Source organism: Cydia pomonella, chromosome 2 (assembly GCF_033807575.1).
Source record: "Cydia pomonella isolate Wapato2018A chromosome 2, ilCydPomo1, whole genome shotgun sequence".
In the NCBI taxonomy this organism is placed as follows: Eukaryota; Metazoa; Arthropoda; class Insecta; order Lepidoptera; family Tortricidae; genus Cydia; species Cydia pomonella.
The window spans coordinates 5567347-5588392 of record NC_084704.1 but is presented as its reverse complement, the minus strand read 5'-3'; the positions used below and the strand labels follow the sequence as shown (position 1 = coordinate 5588392).

General features: G+C 37.4%; 1 protein-coding gene across 1 annotated transcript in view; it reads right to left on the bottom strand.

Moving 5' to 3' along the window:
• Positions 1-19421, bottom strand: part of LOC133532047 (trithorax group protein osa) — a 113906-nt gene extending 94485 nt beyond the window's left edge. The window contains exon 1 of the mRNA XM_061870538.1: positions 18141-19421. Within this exon, the coding sequence (XP_061726522.1) occupies positions 18141-18689 (549 nt within the window). The 5' untranslated portion in view covers positions 18690-19421. The remainder of the gene's footprint in view (positions 1-18140) is intronic.
• Positions 19422-21046: the final 1625 nt, after the last annotated feature.

Sequence of the window (21046 nt, the reverse complement as noted above, 5' to 3'; positions counted from 1 at the left end):
AAAAACGCAAGTTTAATACATTTAAGTACCATAAAATCAGTATTTCAATGAACTTTTGTCCCCTGGACAACTAATCGTAACCATGGCAACGAGTGACGCTAAAAAGTTGATTCTCCCAAATACAAATAGTTTCTTCTCACCAGTTAATCTGACAAGAACTCTATGGAAATGTTATAAGACGATTTAAAAATAACGGTTTTACAAACGACACCGAAATTAAGAAGTTAACGCAACGCAAGCAACGGTTTGGAAATTTAACCGGTTTCCAAGCCTTGTATTTAAGGCCCCGTGGGTTCAGGTTCTGCTCTCACTCTCACTGAGCATAAGCGAGATGGTTGTACGTGTCCAGGATCACAGATATCATGTTTTTTTTGTAAGATTTAACAAAAAGAAAGGTAATTCGATCTACAATAAAACTGTGCATTATAGAAGCAATTTTCACATTTTTAGCTTTTGTGCAAATATTTTAACATTTTTTAAGGCCCGGTTTAGACTTCTGTTCTTGTTTTTTTAATCAATCGAACGAAAGTCAAGAAGTCAGGTTCCACATCGATGAAGTTACTAGAGAGGCCTCAAGATTGCTAATTACATTTTTGGTGCCGTATTGTGGTATAAAAAAGCGCTATAGTTGTTCAAAAAATCTGCTGGCTGAACCTACTGCACCTTAAAATATTTCCAAAACGCCAAATATTTCCAGTCACAGTCCATTTTCAGATTGAAACAAGTAAAACCGATGTTCTAATTCTTTTTTGCTATCTAAGCCAAACTGTTTTTTAAAGCTCATTTGCCTTTGAGTTTTGTTTTACAATGCTACACTTCGTTTACCTTCAAAGGTTCATTCAGTGAGTGAACACAGAGGTAAGTCTTTTGAACAAGCAATGCCAAAGTGTAAAATGAGGAGTGAATGTGGTTCGGAAGCGTTTTATATCCAACGGAATGGATTCTGTTTCATGCCGCGAGGCTAAAACTGGACCATTAGGACATAGCAAAATAAGAACTTAGCTACACGAATAAAAATCATCTATTTGCATGAATATTCTGGTTGAAATAATATTATTTGGTACGCTACGTAAATATTACAATGTACGCAAAGAGCCGGAGCCGTGCTGCATTAGCATTACATATATGTTATGCATTGGCCTTTAATCAATTACAAAGCATGAGATAGACAAAGTATACATTTTAAACAATCTTTAAACCAATCATACAGTATGGGCACGACCCAAAAAAGGAAAATCAACTGTTCTTATAAAAAGATCGCTTTATTTAGGTACTCGATTGCGGCGAAGCCAAAAAATAGGGTGAGTTTAATCTGTACTTATGACGCTACAATGTTGCTAAGGTGCGTTGGGGTTAGTTGAAAACAGGAGTAAGACAAGTTCTCCGTAATTCCTTATCAAGTGTAATATTTTTATTGCTGGCAACTTGTTCCAAATGCCATTTAGTTGTTGTCGAAATTGTGTGCTACGACCTACGAGCAATTGTCACTGGTTATAATATCAGCAAATATTCGATTATCTCCTGTAATTTCTATCAGATAAAGACACGAATGGTATAGAAACCTAACACAAACGAATTATTTTAAAATTTAATTTTTCATGCCTTAGGGTTTACTACACGTTTCAGTCTTTACTCAGCGAAATTTTTATATCAAAAAGGACCTTAATGTCAACTGCATAAAGCACTGCATTCTACATACCCCGTTGGGATAAGAGTAAATTATCTACAAATTTAGCTATTTTAAACCTTTTTAGGGTTCCGTAGCCAAATGGCAAAAAAACGGAACCCTTATAGATTCGTCATGTCCGTCTGTCTGTCCGATTATGTCACAGCCACTTTTTTCCGAAACTATAAGAGCTATACTGTTCAAACTTGGTAAGTAGATGTATTCTATGAACCGCATTAAGATTTTTACACAAAAATAGAAAAAGCAAACTTCCACCGAAAATTGGTTTGAACGAGATCTAGTAAGTAGTTTTTTTTAATACGTCATAAATGGTACGGAACCCTTCATGGGCGAGTCCGACTCGCACTTGGCCGCTTTTTTTTCTTCTGTATCTTAAAAAACATATTTCAATAATAAGCGCATTTCTAAGGACGCTGTTCCCAGCTCGCTCGCTAATGATCATAGTTTCAGCGAAATCTTCAATGTCACAACTCTCCTCTGTTACAACTTCCTCCTAGGTCTCCCCTACAAGCGTTCCATCGAGGAACAGTTTTAATCGCAATACCGATCTTTTGGCTAAACTGTCATCTCGAAATCGATCTTTAGGGCAAACGTTCATCGCAAAGACATTCCGTTGAGCAACAATTTATCGCAATTTATTTATTTCGAAGAAGCGTTCGTCGGGGAGCCGTTCTGTCGACCAATAGGTTATATCGCGATAGCGATCTATCTATCGCATAATCCTTCCTCGCACGTTTGTATTGTAATTCGAAGTTCAAAGTCGCACTTCAAACTTCACAAAATACCAATCCCATTCGGAAATCCTTCTATCCTTCATAATATCTCACAAGTCATGGCATATCCCTCACACTTGAAAAGATGTGTTATGAGCATATTATAATAGGGTTTATGCATAAATAACCCGGCAGGCTAAATAAACTAAAATGTTCAGTGATTTTTATTTACTCGCCTACGAGAACTGTAACTAAAGGACTAACTAGGTTGATTTCAAGATTTAATATTTAGTTATTAATTCAGCAGTGGTATAAGTATGGACTTAGGTGCTCGTGTGCTCCATCGTAGCGTAAAGTTACTGTTTGAACTGATTTTTTGAACGGTTTGCTCATTATTATTATGTAATACTGTTGTATAAGTATTAAATTATCTAGATGGTGTTCCTGGATGGAGATCACGTCGACGTCATTGTCGTGAGCTATTCTAGCGAGGTAGTCACATTTAGATTGGGACATACCCTCGATATTAATTTGCAATATTTGGACAGAAGGTCCCAAAGTTTTTGTCAAGGGGCCCTTAATTGGGCCGCCATTTGAGCGCATGTTTATATTCGGAGAGATAGCAATCGAGAGCTAAGATTGATAAGGATATATTAGAACTCTATGAGCTTACAGCGGGTGCCAGGGATTGGCTATTAAACTTAGATATAGATTTATAATATAAAAACTATAATGTAAAATGCTTATAACGAGGATAAAGCCATACGATAATAATAATAAGTATTAAATAAGAAACATTGTTAAGAAGTATAAAATTAAGTACCATCGCCCACACTGTTAACTGTAAATCGGTGGACCTTATTACAGATCCATCGATGGACAGCTAAGAGCGTTGCTGTTTGTACATTACGAAAAAAACAGTAAATACTAAATCCCAAATCCGATCATATTAGCTTTGTATTAACAATTTCCTGCCTACTTGGCTGCTACGTTACCTAGTATTTATAGGAATTTGAACCAACGACTTTGAACAATCATATAAGAACGCGACATGCGTATGATATAAGTTACAACACATTTAAATGCACATGTGTGTGTCTATCCGACTATACACACATGCACATACCTAATCCCACTCTAGAATCCAAGTCCGACGTTTTCTTAGTATAATAATTTACTTTAGAATGACACAAATATCTCGCGAAGTAAGATGTGTTGTGATATAATTGCAGGCACTAGAGTGCAAGTGCAGGCCGTTAGGAATGTGACCGGATTCCAGGCCGGTAGAAGCGGCGCATTCACCCACTTTGCATCACTATTATGTCATTGCCAACCGACGGCCGAAACATTGCACAACAACGGCAATTACACCTTCGCCCTTTACAGCGCAACGTGTGATGTTTACTATTGAAATATTTAATTATTTAACAGGTTGCTACAACTGCTTGTTTAATGGAAAGGGGTACAGTTTTTTAAAATACTATGAAAATACGATTGTTTAAATAATGCACAACTGATGTAGATAGTTCGGCAAAATAATTGCACTTGTATCCACAGAATATAATAATATGACTTATAAATAAATTCCGAAGTCAAGGTCAAACAATTTATTACCCTGAATGTAAAAATGTAAACACCGTTTAACGGTAATGTTAATGACCTATGACTAATACAAGAGGCAAGTTATGTGTAACATCGGCATTCGTACAAACAACGGTAGCAGCCCGTGCGCCGGCGGATACGAGCAAACATTACATAACTTTGATTGTGTTTGTAAAAAGTTGGGGATTCCCTCCACTACAAACGCACCTTACGCCGACACACCACTATGTAAATGTGTGAGTGTAACCTTGCCTTCCTTTACATAAAACGCCGTCGGGGTATCCCTTTGCGTATCTACAAAAAAACTCGAAGCCATATATTGTTGCGAGTAAAAGGTAAAATGAATGAGATTGACTGTTATTACTATTATTACTTAATTTCATCGGCTCCTGCGAGGAGCGATAAAAGGTTTGCTGACCGGTTTACTTTTTATACGAGTTTGAGTTACAACAATGGGACGTAAACCGTATTCATCGAATCATCTGTTCCTACTTCCGTCGACGTGTGCCTGTAGTAACTGGCGCGAAAGCGACAACCTGCTTTTGTCAACTTTTTTATAGCGGTTCTCGGTTTTGTCATATAATTATAACGGTACTAATTAAAAGAGCCTATGCATAAAAAGCGTTATTTCCGAACATATACTTTTGCAGGATCGGTCGGCCGTCAGTGAGCGGCGACGCGCAATCCGCGATGGCGTCACGGACTAGCGGTTGGTAAATACAAATGTCTGTGTATTTAATTATAAGAATCTATAAATAGAAAGAGCATTACGTCGTGTTATGCGGTCGGTTACGGCAAGTTATTTCGGTCTGCGCCGTCACGAGCGCCCCGTGAATGTCAAGCTCGCGGCAACTAGGTGCTGCGGCTGTTGGGCAACAGGTGGCTTGCACTCCAATCTTACACGACACATTCTTTGTTTACTATCTAATCGTCCTACTAAACTTCAAACCACATCACGTCACATCTACAGGTGCCAGGGAGATCTCCGCGGGAGCGGGAGAAGGTGAAGAAGAAGGTTGGGTATCAAATCATCGGTGATGATCGAAAAGACGATGAATGGATTGCTGCATACCGGTGAAATGAATGGTATGGTGTGAATTGAAGGGCAATAAGTTTTACGTCGTAAACCTGAATTAAGAATGTACAGTCAGCATCAAAAGTAGCGGATGAAACAACGCGCCAAAAGTATCTAATATTCCGGATAACTTTTCCAAATATAGATAAATTGTTAAAATTCGCGCTCAAAAGTATATATTTTACAGTCTTAGTTATTCTATATTAAAGACATCACTTTTTGGTAAGCTGTTACAGAATGGTAGATACTTATGAAACGTTATTTGATCCGCTACTTTTGATGCTGCCTGTACTAAACGATCATTCAGTAACTATTTTCTCATTTAAAGCTTTAATAGTCAAACTCGTCCTTCAAAGACGCTACAAGTGTAAACAAACGGATTACAAGTGTTACTGACCTAATAAACCGACCCCTTTTCACCCAAGACGGTTCAATAAAGAACTCCCTATAGGTACCTACTATCTGGAGTACATAAAGAGTGGCGGTCGTGACCTTTCAATGTAGATGTACACTATGTATAGACGCGCGCCCCGTTATGTACCGACAACTCGTGGATTAAAGAAATATTCACCCCTCGCTGGATACGGTATGCCACAATTCGTCTTCATTCGACGTCTGGATTTCTCGGCGAAAACGTCGCTAACGATGGACTCAATTCTACATTCGGACACATTTCATTGCGAGTATCTCAACAAGGTTAGCTTAAAACCAGTTTCCTTCTTAGCCATGGCCAGTATGAAATTATCAACACCCGTAGGTAAATACCAAGAAATGACATTCTTAAGTAAGATAAGGATTGAGTTAATAACGTCGTACAAAACCTGATACTAAAAACTAGAGCGAGTCATAAGAATTGTAGATTGCGGGACAAGAAATGACATGATAATTGAAGTAAAACTATTCCATATTACATCTTTTGATGAAAGCGGTATTGCAATATTAGCTAGGTTACTGATTACGATTTCACTATATGACTTGAATTGTAGGTCGTGTTGAGATAATAATAGAAGGCTGACCTAATAACACACTATTTTGAACTCGTCGCTTAGGCTTCGAGCTAGCAATCAGAATAGACATTGCCCTGTCATTGGAACGGAAATCATTGCATCATAGCACATTTCATTACGTTCAAGTAGGTAAATAAAATACAAAGTTCATTAATGAATTGTTTACAACATATATTAATATCCTGTTTTGTCATGGACGTGACGTACTCGGTGTTCTTATCGCGTTAATTGAAACAATAGTTGGTATTGATAATGTGCTTGACCTACAAAGGCCTCCCTCGTTGTTTTGTTATTAATCCGTCGTTTTGATTTCAACTGGCGAGTGGCGAAGGGAGCCGGCAATTATGTGACGTCAGGTCGGTTTAACGACCCCATTACAACATTCAACATATTGTATGAATGAATGCAGGCGTGTGACGTGCCAGTGACGTCTCACTCCGCTGATACGAATCACGATGATGCAAGGTGCTTCATATTGGATACTTTAAGATTCACAGCAGTGACATCATTACTGATGCTGCACAATAAGAACCGGATGCGGTAGTATTGGGAGAGCCGTTGCCTTGTTTCGTGATCGTACCTACTATAAAAACTTTTTTGTTAACCAATAATTTCATGAGTTGTCCACCTGCTCAGGCAGGGGTTACTCCAATATAAACTCTTTTATTATTTATTATACCATGTAATATCAATCAGTCTCGGTATGAAGCAAGTGAAATTTTAACACATTAAAGCAGTTAAACGGTCAGTGACCCCTCGTAGTTGCGGTAGACGATCGGGGCCGTCCCCATTATCCAAGCACAACACAATGACACGATTATCGGCCACACGCGGGCCCGAGACGGTTCGCATTGATTTTACGAAATCCACATCATGGACTCGGAACGAACAGTCTCCGTCGGCCCATTCATCTCGTTTTCATGTACACACTGCCTCTATTGCGATACGAAAGCGAGAGCGAAATTTACTCCGGCTGCACTACGCACCACGTATCTCCCTAAATACGAGAGAATAGGAAATCGATCACTTCTCCGACGGACTAATTCTAACTGGATAAGCCGAGACTACTAATATAATAGGTAGGTATGATGCTCATGTCGAATGATATACTAACGTTGCTGGCACGGCATGTAAAGCGAAAAAACAGGTGTGAATACATTATTAACACCTGTCAAAGGTGTGCCACATAAGCAGTCATTGTCATCGAGGTTTGAATCGGAACGCTCTGTAACATACGGGAGCGAAAACCGGTAAAGAACAGAAACGAGCATGGTAAAACATAAGACAAGTGGAGCAATACATATCCACAATACACAGCTAAATCTAAATATAGCAGACGCCGATATCAGCGGCTCGCCCTTGAACCAGTCGCACGGAAACATTTTATTATTATTACCGAGCTGTCGGCGAACACGAGTATGTAGGGTCGTCGACCTCGCAACCACGTGTCTCCTTATCGACAACTATCTAACACGATTGTGAGTAAACGACATGCCGAGATAAATGACTAATTCCACAATGCTTGCCCATTCATAAATAATCAGCGTAACGTCATAGCGATTTCAATGACAATGCGCCTTCACGTCCGAGACACTGGAATTCCGAAAGAACAGTGTGGACAGACATTATTCAAGAAAAGATACAATTACCCATGTGGATTTCACCACATGAATTTATGAATTTACTAGTCCATGCTTCCGGTCAACTACCACTAGAAGACATTTTCAATCTGTGCATTAGAAACTACCAAAATTCTCAGGCAAACACGCCCTAGCCGTGGAGTTGGGAAATGTGGATGACCCGTATTACAATACAATAATGATAGTCAAAACTCAAAAGAACCAAACATACGTCCTACGTCAAAACTGTCTTATAATATACATTGCTTTTCTTTCTTGTAAACGAGCTAATACAGTATCAAAAGAATAACAAAATTCTGAGAAAATAACATAACACTTTAAATCAAAACTATGTAACTATTGTTACATTAAAACATCCAAAGTTCCAAACAGAGTACTACGCGTCAAAAGTATCTGCCATTAATGCCATTATCATATAACTTAACAAAAAGGGATATATCTATCTCTATAGCAGAATTAGACGCGCCGATGCCGAGATGTATGACTATTTCGAAAAGTAATCCAGAAAGCTACTATAGATGTGTTGATGACTGTACAAACATAATAGTACCAATAATTTATCCCAAATAGACAAGCAAAGCATTTGACCTCAATATTACCTAATGGAATGCGATTTATAACTTCGTATCGCTTTAATTTGTTTTAGCTATCCACGTGCACAGGGAAATAGGGTATAATTTTAATATCTTCCAATAAAATAATCATTGTAAACTACTGTGAGCCATTAGGTGCTAGAACCACTGCGAGTTTGGTCGAATGATATTGAAATAGTGTCAACAAACCAATTTACCGTTATTACCTTTCCTGTACAATAGTGATCATATCAATAACGTAAACAAAGTCATAAGTCATTTATTTACAAAACCAATTATTACGTTATAAAAATCGGCCTAGAGCATGTCGGGGTAAGCTCAGTTACGTAGTTACTATTTTATTAGTAAGTATCATAAACATGTGCAAGCATAAGGACATTATAATTCATGATTTAAATATCCATCCAAGTTGCAGCTTTCTAGCACTAACGATCACGACATGGCGAAACTATAATGGTTTCTACTGTTCCTAGTTGGCTACGAAACTCTAGAAATGGAACATATTTAAATATGTCATAACTAATATACAAATAAATTTGAAAGAAATTTAACATAACATTAGTTCTAATACAATAAAAATAAATTACTTGATACCTTTTTCTGAAAATTTTGGTACCTACTAGTCATAATCATCATCATCAATACCTGGTAAACCAGTCCAGGTTCGTACACGAAGATGATTTTGTTTTAAGATTAAGTAAATATATTTACTTTTTTTTATTGTGTTAACTTTGGTTGGCGTACGTGATGTGGAACCTTTCTAATCTAATCCTGCATATGACCCACCTTTGATTTCCCTGAACAGGATAGACCAGGGGTTCCCAAAGTGTGCGCCGCGGCGCCCTGGTGCGCCGTAGAAAGTAAAGAGGGGCGCCGTGAGTTCTATCATTATCCGAAACCACAAATATTCGCGGGTACCTATTTGAGCGCTCGCATCGGTAAATAATATATTATGGTGGGAGAATCGGCTGAAAATTAATCTCCAAGGTACCCTTATCTAATAATATGGTCAGTCGAAAAATCCATGACATAGCTGAGGATCTCAATTACCAATTAATAGAAAAAAATAAAAGCAAAGATTTTGGTTTGCAACTTGATGAGGCTACTGACAGTAATAATGATGCACATCTTATTTGCTATGCACGCTTTCTGACTGACAATATTATTGTCGAAGACCTTCTATTCTGCAAAAGTATTACATTATTGTCGAAGACCTTCTATTCTGCAAAAGTATTACCGAAAGTGCGAAGGCCCAAGACTTGTTTGAAATTGTTGACAAGTTTATTGCAGAAAATGGTTTGGATTGGAAAACGTGTATTGGTGTATGTACTGCTCCTTTCCTTTCCATGCTCAAGCTCCACCAGGATTCACATCACAAGATGAAGAGTCTCATTGAACTCTCTTGCGACAACAGCCTTAAAACTAGAATCACTAGTTCCGATTTTGGTGGAATTTTGGTTAACGATTCAAAATGAACATCCAAATTTAACTTCAAATGCTTTGAGAGTTTTCATTCCGTTTGCAACATCATATTTATGTGAAGCTGGATTTTCAGCTGTAGCTGTAATAAAAAATAAATATCGCTCAAGAATCAATGTGGAACAAGAAATGAGAGTAGCAGTGTTAAGTCTTATTCCCCGCTTTGAAAAACTGTGCGGAGATCACCAAGCTCACCCGTCACATTGATTTGACTGAGTAAAATAACGTATTTTATTATTGTTTTTATGAAGAAAAACTTATTTTGTTGTTTTCTGTTTCAATTATTTTATAATAAATAAACTTTTATTCATATTGTGGATGTTTTATTTTTTTCCTATCTCCCTCTAAGTAACCTAACCTAACAACTTAGCTAGGGCAGGGCGCCGTTGCAAAATACTAAACTTGTAACTGCGCCGCAGGTTGAAAAAGATTGGGAACCCCTGGGATAGACTCTAGCCTCTTGTTTCATGTAAAAGGTGAAATCCCATGATAAGCAACATTATACTTCCCCTTCCGTTATGCTGCACATATATAATGTCGTATGTGTATTAAGCATTTTTGCTACATGTTTCTCTGTAATTATAAACAAAATTGACTTTCCCCAAACTCCAAATGATACCGATAGCTCGCCGCAAGTGTCAGAAGATAATCCATTACCGTGGGAAGTGGGACAACGTTACGTAACCGGTATTTGTTCACCGGTCAACCTACACGGGCACATCCTTTACAAATGCGTACGACCTTGAATGTGAACTCGAAAGTGTAAACACGTGCTCGATGCATTGTTTTATGGCCGCCTGTTATAGCTGTTCGATTCAGTCGTAGGATTTCAACTTGAAATAGCTTTTGCGAATATCCGTACAACTTTGTTTACAATTGACTGCCTGTGGAATTTATTTTTACGGAATTGTGATTGCTATAAGGTTTCAAGAAAAATCAACCGAAGAATAGGTACCTACTCCTAACTATCGACTCGGTCATTTTAAATGCTGTGTCAATCATAATCTTTCTCTACTAAACACAAACCTTTGATAAGTAGGTAGGTTCTTTGATACCGCAATACCTACCTAATCAGATGCAGCCAGCACACATCATCACATCACACTTACCATAGAAAAATACGAGGAAAGAAACTACAGAAAAAGATAACAAATTCCGTATTCCACGCTGGGCATTCAAATGAACCAGGTAACGGTGGTGGCAGGTTACAACGAGGAACTAAGCAAAAAAGATATCCCTTTCATCTCCCAAGCCGAGCTGGATGAGTACACGTGTCAGATGTCAAGGCCTCCTCCATTCAGCCTGGCTCCGTCAAACACACGTCCCACCGGTGTTGGCTACATAATGTATGTGCAGAGAGAGGAGTCTGCGAAACGTCGGTGTATCCGCGCTTTTCGGCAAGCTTTATCCCATTTCGGAACCGAGAAGTGAACGCACAAATCTCCGCCTGGAAGCGAGTAATATTTGCCTACACATCAAACTTTCACTATCGCCGTGCGCTTTCGTTTTTATATCTCACCAACCCGCAGCGATGGACCGCGTTATTATTCCTTCGCGGTGTTTTTCTTGTTTGCTTCCTCTCGACATGCCGTCACTGGCAGATATAACAATGGAAAAGTTTTTTCTTGAAAGTGAAATACCTACCTACTTCTGGATATCCGATATCATTATTTTTAACAAAAACACGTCATATGTTCAAAAACCACAATCGTAATAAAAAATCATATTAGGGCCTACGCTAGCTGACGCGGACGCCCGCCGCGTGCGCACGCACGCGGGTGCTGTGCTATTTGTAGGTGAAATACGCCGCACGCGTCCGCTTCAGTTAGCGTCGCTCATACTATGTTTCGTTAACCCGCTCGTCCGCTCCGTGCACCCGCACGTGTAGCCATAAGGGCCTCCGCTAGCTGGAGGCCCTTATGGCTACACGTGCTTAGAGAAGAAAAGTTGTAAGATCTTCATTTCTTTCGGTGTTTCGTAAACCGCATCAATAACAGGTAGATACACACGTACAGCAAACAAAATCAAAATCAACAATACATATATTGTTGCAAAGAACCCGAGCATAGATTTCATCAAAATTCGACACACCATATTACCAAGTGCTTTTACCGTTTAAATCACATTTAGTTATGGTTTAATTTAACAGAAAGTTTCCATCGTTTGAGAAACATTCCATTTGGAATTGTTTTACCTTTCCAAAATGGAAACATCTAAGCAACATAATATGTTGCTAACATTCACCATATTATGGTGAAGGTTTCCAGAAATTTTTGTAAACTTTCTGTTCAAATGTTCAAAATCTCCAAGGTAAAAACTCATTACCATTGGTAGGTTCATTCATTGTCACGTCAAAGAATGCGTTCTCATTCTCACACCTTCATAGTAACAAATTGTTTAGCAGTTTCTTTAAACAATATGTCAATAATTTGACTGGTTTGTACAATACCATGTTCCTAAAGTTAAAATCTGTCAGCCCTTCTTACACAAGTTCAACTGTTTGTCGTTGTCATCTCGTAACTTCTGTCACAAGAGTCTATATTGTTCTGGGTTTTTTACGTATATTGTCTTAGATTTCTATCAAGGTAAGGTACAAGTTGGAACCCGATCGCAGACATCAGCTGTAGACGATGCGTCGCTGCGAACTTCAAACTTCAACATTTTTATGCAGCGATTGGCCACAAGGGAACTTTTACACGCACGTCAACATGAAATTCACATACAAGCAAAAAAAACACATCAACAATTATATTAATACAATTAACTGAAAATATCAATTCAAACTAAAGCATTATTATTATTTAGAGATGTATAAAGCCTCTTAATGTCGAATTAAAAAAAACTATAATAATAATATTTAAAAAAAACAAACAGATACACAAAAAACAATCTAAATCTAAAAGTCAAAACTAAAAGATTATTTCATAGTTACTCAAATTATCCTTAGAGATGCAAAGGGTCTCCAAGAGTCAAAATCCTGTTTAATAAAAACATTCATTAAGTTAAAAGGCTGTAATTATACAAGCTACTAAATATAATAGCCCGTGTTAGTTTAAACAGACCAATCTCCACTAACAACACCAGTTCACGAGTATGACGCCTCCCTCAACCTTCATTCGGAAAAGTGGCGACTCGATCAGCGACGACGCCACTATAAGGAAATACTTGAGCATGACATGTTCAAGTTAACGGGCTATGTTAAGAGGATACGGGAGCTGAGATTTAAATGAGGTGGATATATCCGTTTCGCTAAGGGAAGCGGCTCCTAAAACTAGTGCAATACGGACACCCCCTTGCACCCCGCTGCCGGCACCCATGAGTGCCTTAAGAAACAAAAATATCAAAAAACTCAAAACAATCCGACACAGATATTAATAATAATAATCTGTGTTGAAAAAATCATTGCTCTAGCTTCAAAAACCACGGATGAAACAGTGGCCGTGAGACACAACATTTTGTGCTTGTATGTTACATAAAACACGGTATATAATCATGATAATCATAATAATTTATATATATATATATATATATAGGTAATTAGGTATGTACAATCAAATTAAACCAAAATGTAAAGATGTATAAGGTCTCCAAGTGTCTCTGTCTAAAATACTGGTTTCTCTGCCGCGTCTGTCTGTATGTATGTATGTTCGCGATAAACTCAAAACTACTAAACGGATTTTCATACAGTTTTCACTTATCACTACAGTGATTCTTGAGGAAAGTTTAGGTGTATAATTAGCTAATCCGTGCGAAGCCAGAGGGGATCGCTAGTTTTTATTATATAGTAACTTCCGTGTTGCTAACTATGAATGTTATGTCATAGAAATACATGGTTCATTCTAAGTTAAGAGGTATTAACGACGTCCATGATACATATCATACACTTGACTTTGGATACATACTAATTATGTATTCTGTAGCATTAGTTTATGAGACTGCTAGCTTAACAGTCTAGGCGCGATTGATTTATTTAGTATGAATTTCATTTTGACACTTGGAGAGACTTTACACCTCCAAATCTTATTAGTACTCTGACATTGGGGACCTTTCCATCCCCAGATTTAATGTATTTTTAACCATAGAGACTACATTTCTGTTGTATTATAGTAATTATTTATTTTAAGATTATTATAATGTAATGTTTATTGTATTGGCTGTTGTATTTATAAAATGTTTTTATGTACTTTTCATGTCACTATACCCTGAATCATAATTAAATTCCATCAAATCTACCACTGTGTTGCCAGTAAAATGAAACGGTCCATAAATAGTAAATATATTATTGGCGAAAGAATGCACGTAAATAAATAATTTACTACTAATTTGAAATACAACATTTAAATGCTAAGTTCAAATAATTAGACTTATTAAAAAAGCAGTCCCATAAATTAATATTGAATTTAAACTATTTTGAGGTAGAAATGTTCGTTTTGAAATGGCAATACTTCAGGTCTAAACAACATTTGGTATTCAGTTTTAGTATTATTAGTATTATTACTATACCTTAAAACGTAAATTCGAAAACGACAACTACAGGATAGTGTAATACGCCGTTATGGTTACCATGATAGATTTATGCCGGCCATGCCATGACACTCGCTTGTCAAGTCAAGTTGTCACTTCATTCGGCATCGGACGTCTGTTACTTATAGTATTTTTCAAACAGAAAGGGTAATCAGAAAAGAACAGATGTCATCTAAATACAATTTTGCGAAATTTGGCATTTTAAGATTATAAATTATATGGAGATGCCACCTCACCCAGCGTACCCAGCATGTTTTAAAAATACTCTAGACCCCAACTGAGTAAGGCTTGTACTGTATAAATTATAAGTGCTTAAAGATTAAGTGCGTAATTTTGTACGTATAGTGAATAAATATTTAGTTATATACATAACTAACATAACAAACATCTAAGAGTCAAAGTATAGATGACACATTTAACAAAAACCCTTCATTTATGTAGTTGGCAGCGTTTCCTTAAAGGTATAGAAAATGGAGTGACCGAAACCGGATTTCGGTCACATATTTTGACGTAATTTCTTTATTCCATACAAAAACGGTTTATTATGTTCGTAATAATATTTTTTATGATTCCAAAAAGGTTGGTGACATCTGGTCTGTCATACTGACGTTGACAGATGTCATTGTGACAGTGACATTTCTTGGTAGATTTGATGGAATTTAATTATAAATTAGGGTATATATGATGTTACTATAAATGTTGCATTGACTTGTAAAAGAGCCCTTGAGGCCTACTTGCAGAATAAATTTTAAAATTTTTTGAATTTTTTATGCATACTTTTTTTTTTTAATGGTAGTATCCCTTAATAGATTGCATTTACTTTATATTAGACAGTTCATTTCAATTCATAAATAATATAGAAACAAGTAGTGTCACAGCAACATGTTGACTAAAGCTACTGCTGTCTGCAGTCTTCTTCAGCTTCCAATACTTCCAACTTGTACCTTTAACTGGCCTTTCCTTGCTTCACCTTTTTCTATGTACTCCAATCAGTATCATGAAAGTCTATTATTTTATTGTTATTCCTTGAGCACTCTTTCACTGTAGTTGTTTAGAGGTCGTATCTATTTCATCCTGTATGTATAGCGGTAGACTGGTGAAAAAAGCCATGTTATTGTAGGTTAAAAAAAATTTTCAATGAAAGGTAAGATGAATTTTTAAATAAATAGGCAAATCATAGAAAAGTAGGAAAGCGGACCCTGTCAGCGTTACAGTACTGGACAAACGCTAGGTATGACAAGATACACAAATTGTTAATCAATTATAATGTATGTGTTCAAAATTCCTACTAATTAATATATATACTACTAATATATAATACTAATTTACGAAAGAAACTCTGTCTGTATGTTACCTGTTCATGCTTAAACCGCTGAACCGAGTTTAATGAAATTTGGTCTGTCATTCGAGATGTCATGTGTCAAGTACCATCATACCTTATCAGAGACAATAGTATGAGATCCCTAGGCGCTTTATCCTTGTAAGATCCACCATGCAAAAATTTCCTAATTAAATTTAAACCTTGCTGTACAGCAAATTGGGATGAATTTTGTTTGTTTAAGAAAACAAACAATAGAAATGCTACTTTAATCTCAAAACTTCCGTGAGACACTGACATATTAGATCACTCATTTACACTAACCATAACTTACTCATTATATTTTTTATGACTGCTAGAATTTTATTTTACTATTTAACAACACTGTAAGTAAATATCAAACTGATCACATACAGCTGAATCATGAAGTTTTATTATAAAAATATATTTTATAAGTATAACAAATTACATTTATTAAAAACTCATAAAAATACTCTTACACTCGGTCAAGCAAATCTTGTCAGTAGTAAAGGGCGGCAAATTTGAAAAATCGTGGGTTAGCAACACCGTTTCTGAATAATTCCAAAATCAATACCAATGCAATACTGCTTTTTGAGTGTTGCCCTACATCACTTTGCTGTACATTACTACTGACATACTATAAATTCCTGTTATACCTGTATATAATATCATCTTCAAATCTGAGACTATGTAGAAAGGTCTTAGTCGAGAATGGTATAAAATATATTGTATTCAAAGAAAAAAAAAACAAAACCAAACAGAACAAACAAACAATAACAAATAAGATTTCAAACCAAACAGGTGGGGAGGATGTGAATAGTAACAAAATGCAACTAGAATTTGTGGAGACAATTCTAACATACCCAAACACAATTAGGTTATTTTGTATTATCACAGAGTTCCCATGGCCACTTCTTGTCTCCATCATCAGATTAGTTTGATGGTGCCATAATATTCAATTGTCACCCAACTTATATATTTAAAGTTTCAGCTCAATTAATGGGAAGTGGGTCTAATTTAGCTAAGTGCAAGACATTCCCCATACAAACGTAGTTAGGTACAAAAATACATATATATGCATACATAGCAAGTTAAATAAAAGCTTGTAAAAAAGATACACAATGATAATTTGATATGATCACTCAAATATTTATTAACTTTATTAGGATATCGGTATAAGAAATTTTGTAGCGATAAGGATTTTCTAGAACATGGCACTGTCTCTTCCTAGGTCTTCTATTAGTATTTGATTGATTTTAGGCTTTTGGTACCTAGACTGATACCTTGTTTCCCTAAGCTACTTCTTACTTTGCTTATTGGTTATTATGGCAATGATCCTTTCTTTATGTTTTTGTTTACTGTTCTGTTTGTACAGTCAAGGTCAAAAATATCTGTCCAGATAATTCTGACAATGATTACAAGTAATCATTGTCAGAATTATCTTAATAAGTTATAAGTTTATAATTATGTGTTTTAAGCATTATTGTCACATGTAATCTTGACTTAATGATGGCGGTGTAGAACATATTTTAAAAACCTATACCTGTTGTTACATCTACTTTTGGGAAATCTGCTGCAGAGGAAAGTAATTTTAGGAATACATATGGTAAACTTTTTTTTAATTAGGAGCACATGAGAAGCATGAGCTAGCACACTTTTGTGAGCCAAATCATTTAAGTATTTTAAGGGAGAGATCCATCGGCATTACCTAAAACATGGTAGACAAGTTACTAAAATTATCTGCCTTGGTAAATGATGAATTGATGTTTATTCTACAACAATAAAAATCATAAGCATGTACAAAATAAGCCATGGGTGTCTGAAAACATTACTAAGCAAGCAACATGGGCATAAAAATACAATAAACACATCACTCTTCAACTATCTCAAATAGTTATCGGGACAGATCTTCAAACTTAGTGTAAGAGTTATGTTATTAAACTTATTACAGACATTATCAGTTAAAAAGTAGTAAAGGCCGATATAATCATTGTATTTCTAGGAAATCACTACACATAAAGGTAGAAAGAGGGATTGGTAGTCTTCCTTCATCATCTTGTTAACCCTGATGCTTTTAAGGCCTCAGACTAAAATAACTTTTTCTGATATACCAAAAACAGCAGAAAATGTTCATAAGGATAGCACTACAATTAGGTATGGTCGGTAAATATATTATTGGAATGTTGCCTTGTAAATATGTTTGTGAACTCGACTGTACAAAGAGTAAAATAGTTTTAATGTTTGATGTTATTATCGAATTTCAGTTTATCATTAGTTTTCTTTGACACTACTAAATTATTTGTTTGACATGACATAGATTGTTTGTTTTGTATGTTATTACCCTTTAAACCTTATTCTTCAACTTCACCTTTATTTTGTGAGTTGGTACAAGAATTGTTGGTACAAGGTGAGGGCTGTTTCAGGGTTTGTAAACCTACAGCAGAAAACTGCATACAATACTTTAATTTAAGATAGACTCACCGTTGAATTCCTATAGGGATTAGCTTGAGGGTTGTAGGGAGGCATGGGCCGCGGCGGAGGCCAACCAGGCCCGGGCCCGTAGCCCGCCGGCGGCTGGTCGTAACTATTAGGGTAGCGGTGTGGCGGCGCACCACTCGACTGTAGCAACGAGTTGAGCGTCGGTGTGGGTCCCGGCGCCTGCGACGTCGGCTGCCCCGGGAAGAAGCGCTGTTGTGGCGGAGGACCGCGCGGTTTCCCGCCGAATCCCGGCCGCTGCGCGTAGTACGGATCCGTGCCATCCGGATACCTATATTGACCGTACAGATCGCCCGGCGGCCGGTCTGCGATCCGGTCGTGACCGGGCGCCTCGCCGCCGTCTCGTGGCGGCCCCGGCTCGCCTGACATCGGCGATTTACTCTTTGTGTTCACGACGCCATCGGGCGGAACGCGCCCGACGGACTTGTCGGTGCCGTTTTGTAATAGAGCGTTCCGAGATTCACTGTGCTGTTCCGATGGAGTCTGATCTACGTTCGTATCGCTACGCTGAGACTCGGCCTGCGTTGCAGCCATGTCGGCTGGTGGCGGACGGCCGCCTGCTTACACTCTGCTCTAGCGATCGACCGGCTCGCTTACGTTACGTCGAAATCGGGCGTCGGATTGCAAAACCGCGACGCGGACACTTCCATCACTAATAACCCGAATAACTTCGCACAAAATAACGCGAAACGGACGAAAAATCGTTCACCGACGCACACACATCGATCACATATCTACTCCATTGGCGTAAACGAGGTTAGGGAAAAGGTTACATAGCTAGCAGGCGCTTTTGTCACGTTAAAACAGAACATTTCATAGCACTTTCACGTTTGAAACACTTTAAACGCGATCACTAATAACAAAACTCATTCCCGACTGAATAAACGATAGAAATACTTGAAAACAGAACAATAGAATCACGAAACTTCCAAATTATTGGCGTCCGCCATTAAACGGACTTGAAATTTCTACAGCGCTTGACGACGCTTCCACCTATATTCACTACGGTTACAAAAAATAAATTGATGTCAAAACTTCGCTTGAATAGATAATTTTTCATATATCACTTGAATTGTTTTTCTTAAATATAGTTTGTTAGAGGGTAAATTGGTTATTGTAACTCCAATAATGGAAAAATATCAAAAAATGTTTGTGCATGTTTACATTTTCGTACTCTTGCGACCACGTAGTTACTACAGTGTAGCCAACCTCAGCGCAGTTAGCTTGTGACAAGTTCCGCTGGCGCCAATAAATGTTTCTGGCTAACTTCACGCCCTAACATGCGTTAAATATAGGAAAAATACGTGTGATTTATTGTATTTAACTATTCTTTAAAATGCAAATCTTGTATTACTTGAAATAAGAATAAACTCATTCGTTTTTCTTCACTGACAGGTTGACTGGAATGGTTTGTAAAAAGACTTTTTTAATTTAAAGTAAAAATTACCTATATAAACATAACGAATTTCATAAATTAATTTGCTTAATAGGTAATTTCATTTATTAACTTATTTTGGTTTTTATCGTGATTTTACTTTACTCGATATTGGCTGAAAATACGAACGCCTTCGCTTCGATAAACATAAAAAGTTAACGTAGTTAACCCTTGTCTATGGAGTTAGTTAGTTTTCTATTACAGAAAATATATCGATTATTAATGTTAATTGCCTATCGATAAGTATTTCAATCGAATAGAACATGAGGCCAGTAACTGCAAGAAAGAGAAGGTTGATATTACCATCTCACTTTAGCAGATAGCTGCTCCTCTTCCCTCTTTACGTGAAAGACAGGGCTACCTGGTATAAGGCCAGTCTAGACTTCTAGACGGGCTAATACAATCTCCAACTTAATCACCAATTTTAGATTTATGGTTATATTAGAGCGCTCAAAATTTAAAGAAAAAGCCCCGAAACGCGAATACTAGCGTCACACATTGGTATTTTCGCGTCCGCACCTCCATTTTATCGGTAATAGGTCATAATCAGCGGTCGAAATCGACGAGCCAAATTTTTCCAGGCGAGCGTTTGCGTCCGTGCCACCTGATACCCTATACTTTGGCAAAGGCTCAAAATTCAAATTCTCTATGAGAGCACAACCATTCGCGCCAACATTTTTTTAATTTGCCGCCCTCTATTCACGGAAATGGCGTGCCAAACTTTAGTTGACATGAATATCCACCCTTTTTACTTTATAATCGCCTTAACAGACGGGCGTACAGGACAGCGCTTTGGTCCGGTCTAAATATATCTTTCTAGAGTTAGTAGAGTTTCTCGGTCTCACTCAAAGAATACAATACTCTCTGGTCTCACTTATATCTGCGTCCTCAACGGACGAACAGGCCTCGGATCAAATTAAAGTCGTCCGGTACGCCCGTCAGCAAGTAGCTTTACTGTTGCAACGAATCATCCTCCAGACTTGCTAGCATGACTTGCGTTATATGCGTTCACGCGCGACTCCATACATCTAGTGCGACTTCAACTATGAACTCGCGCGCGAGAAATCGACTCATGCTAGACGGTCAGTGTTTGCCGCCTTAGATCGCGATTTTATAAAAGGCTTCTATCCTGTTAGAAAGAGACGCAATGTTTACAGAAAACGCATCAATATCAATGTATATAGGTACATATAAATGTTTGCCGCCATATAGCAACCCAAAGCCTTGGCCTATGGAAGGTAGTTTCATTCCTTACCTTGGCCTCTTTAATCCTACGATAAATACAATACACACCTTCCTGCTAGTGTTGGGTTACAGGCAGGATGATAAATGCAAGGTTTTATAGATCAGCAGCCGATCGTAAAATCAGGTAGATCATAAACTTCCTAGGCATACATAGACATACAATAGGCATAACGTGAATCATGATAATCATCGTCTCGTTCAATGAGTCGAC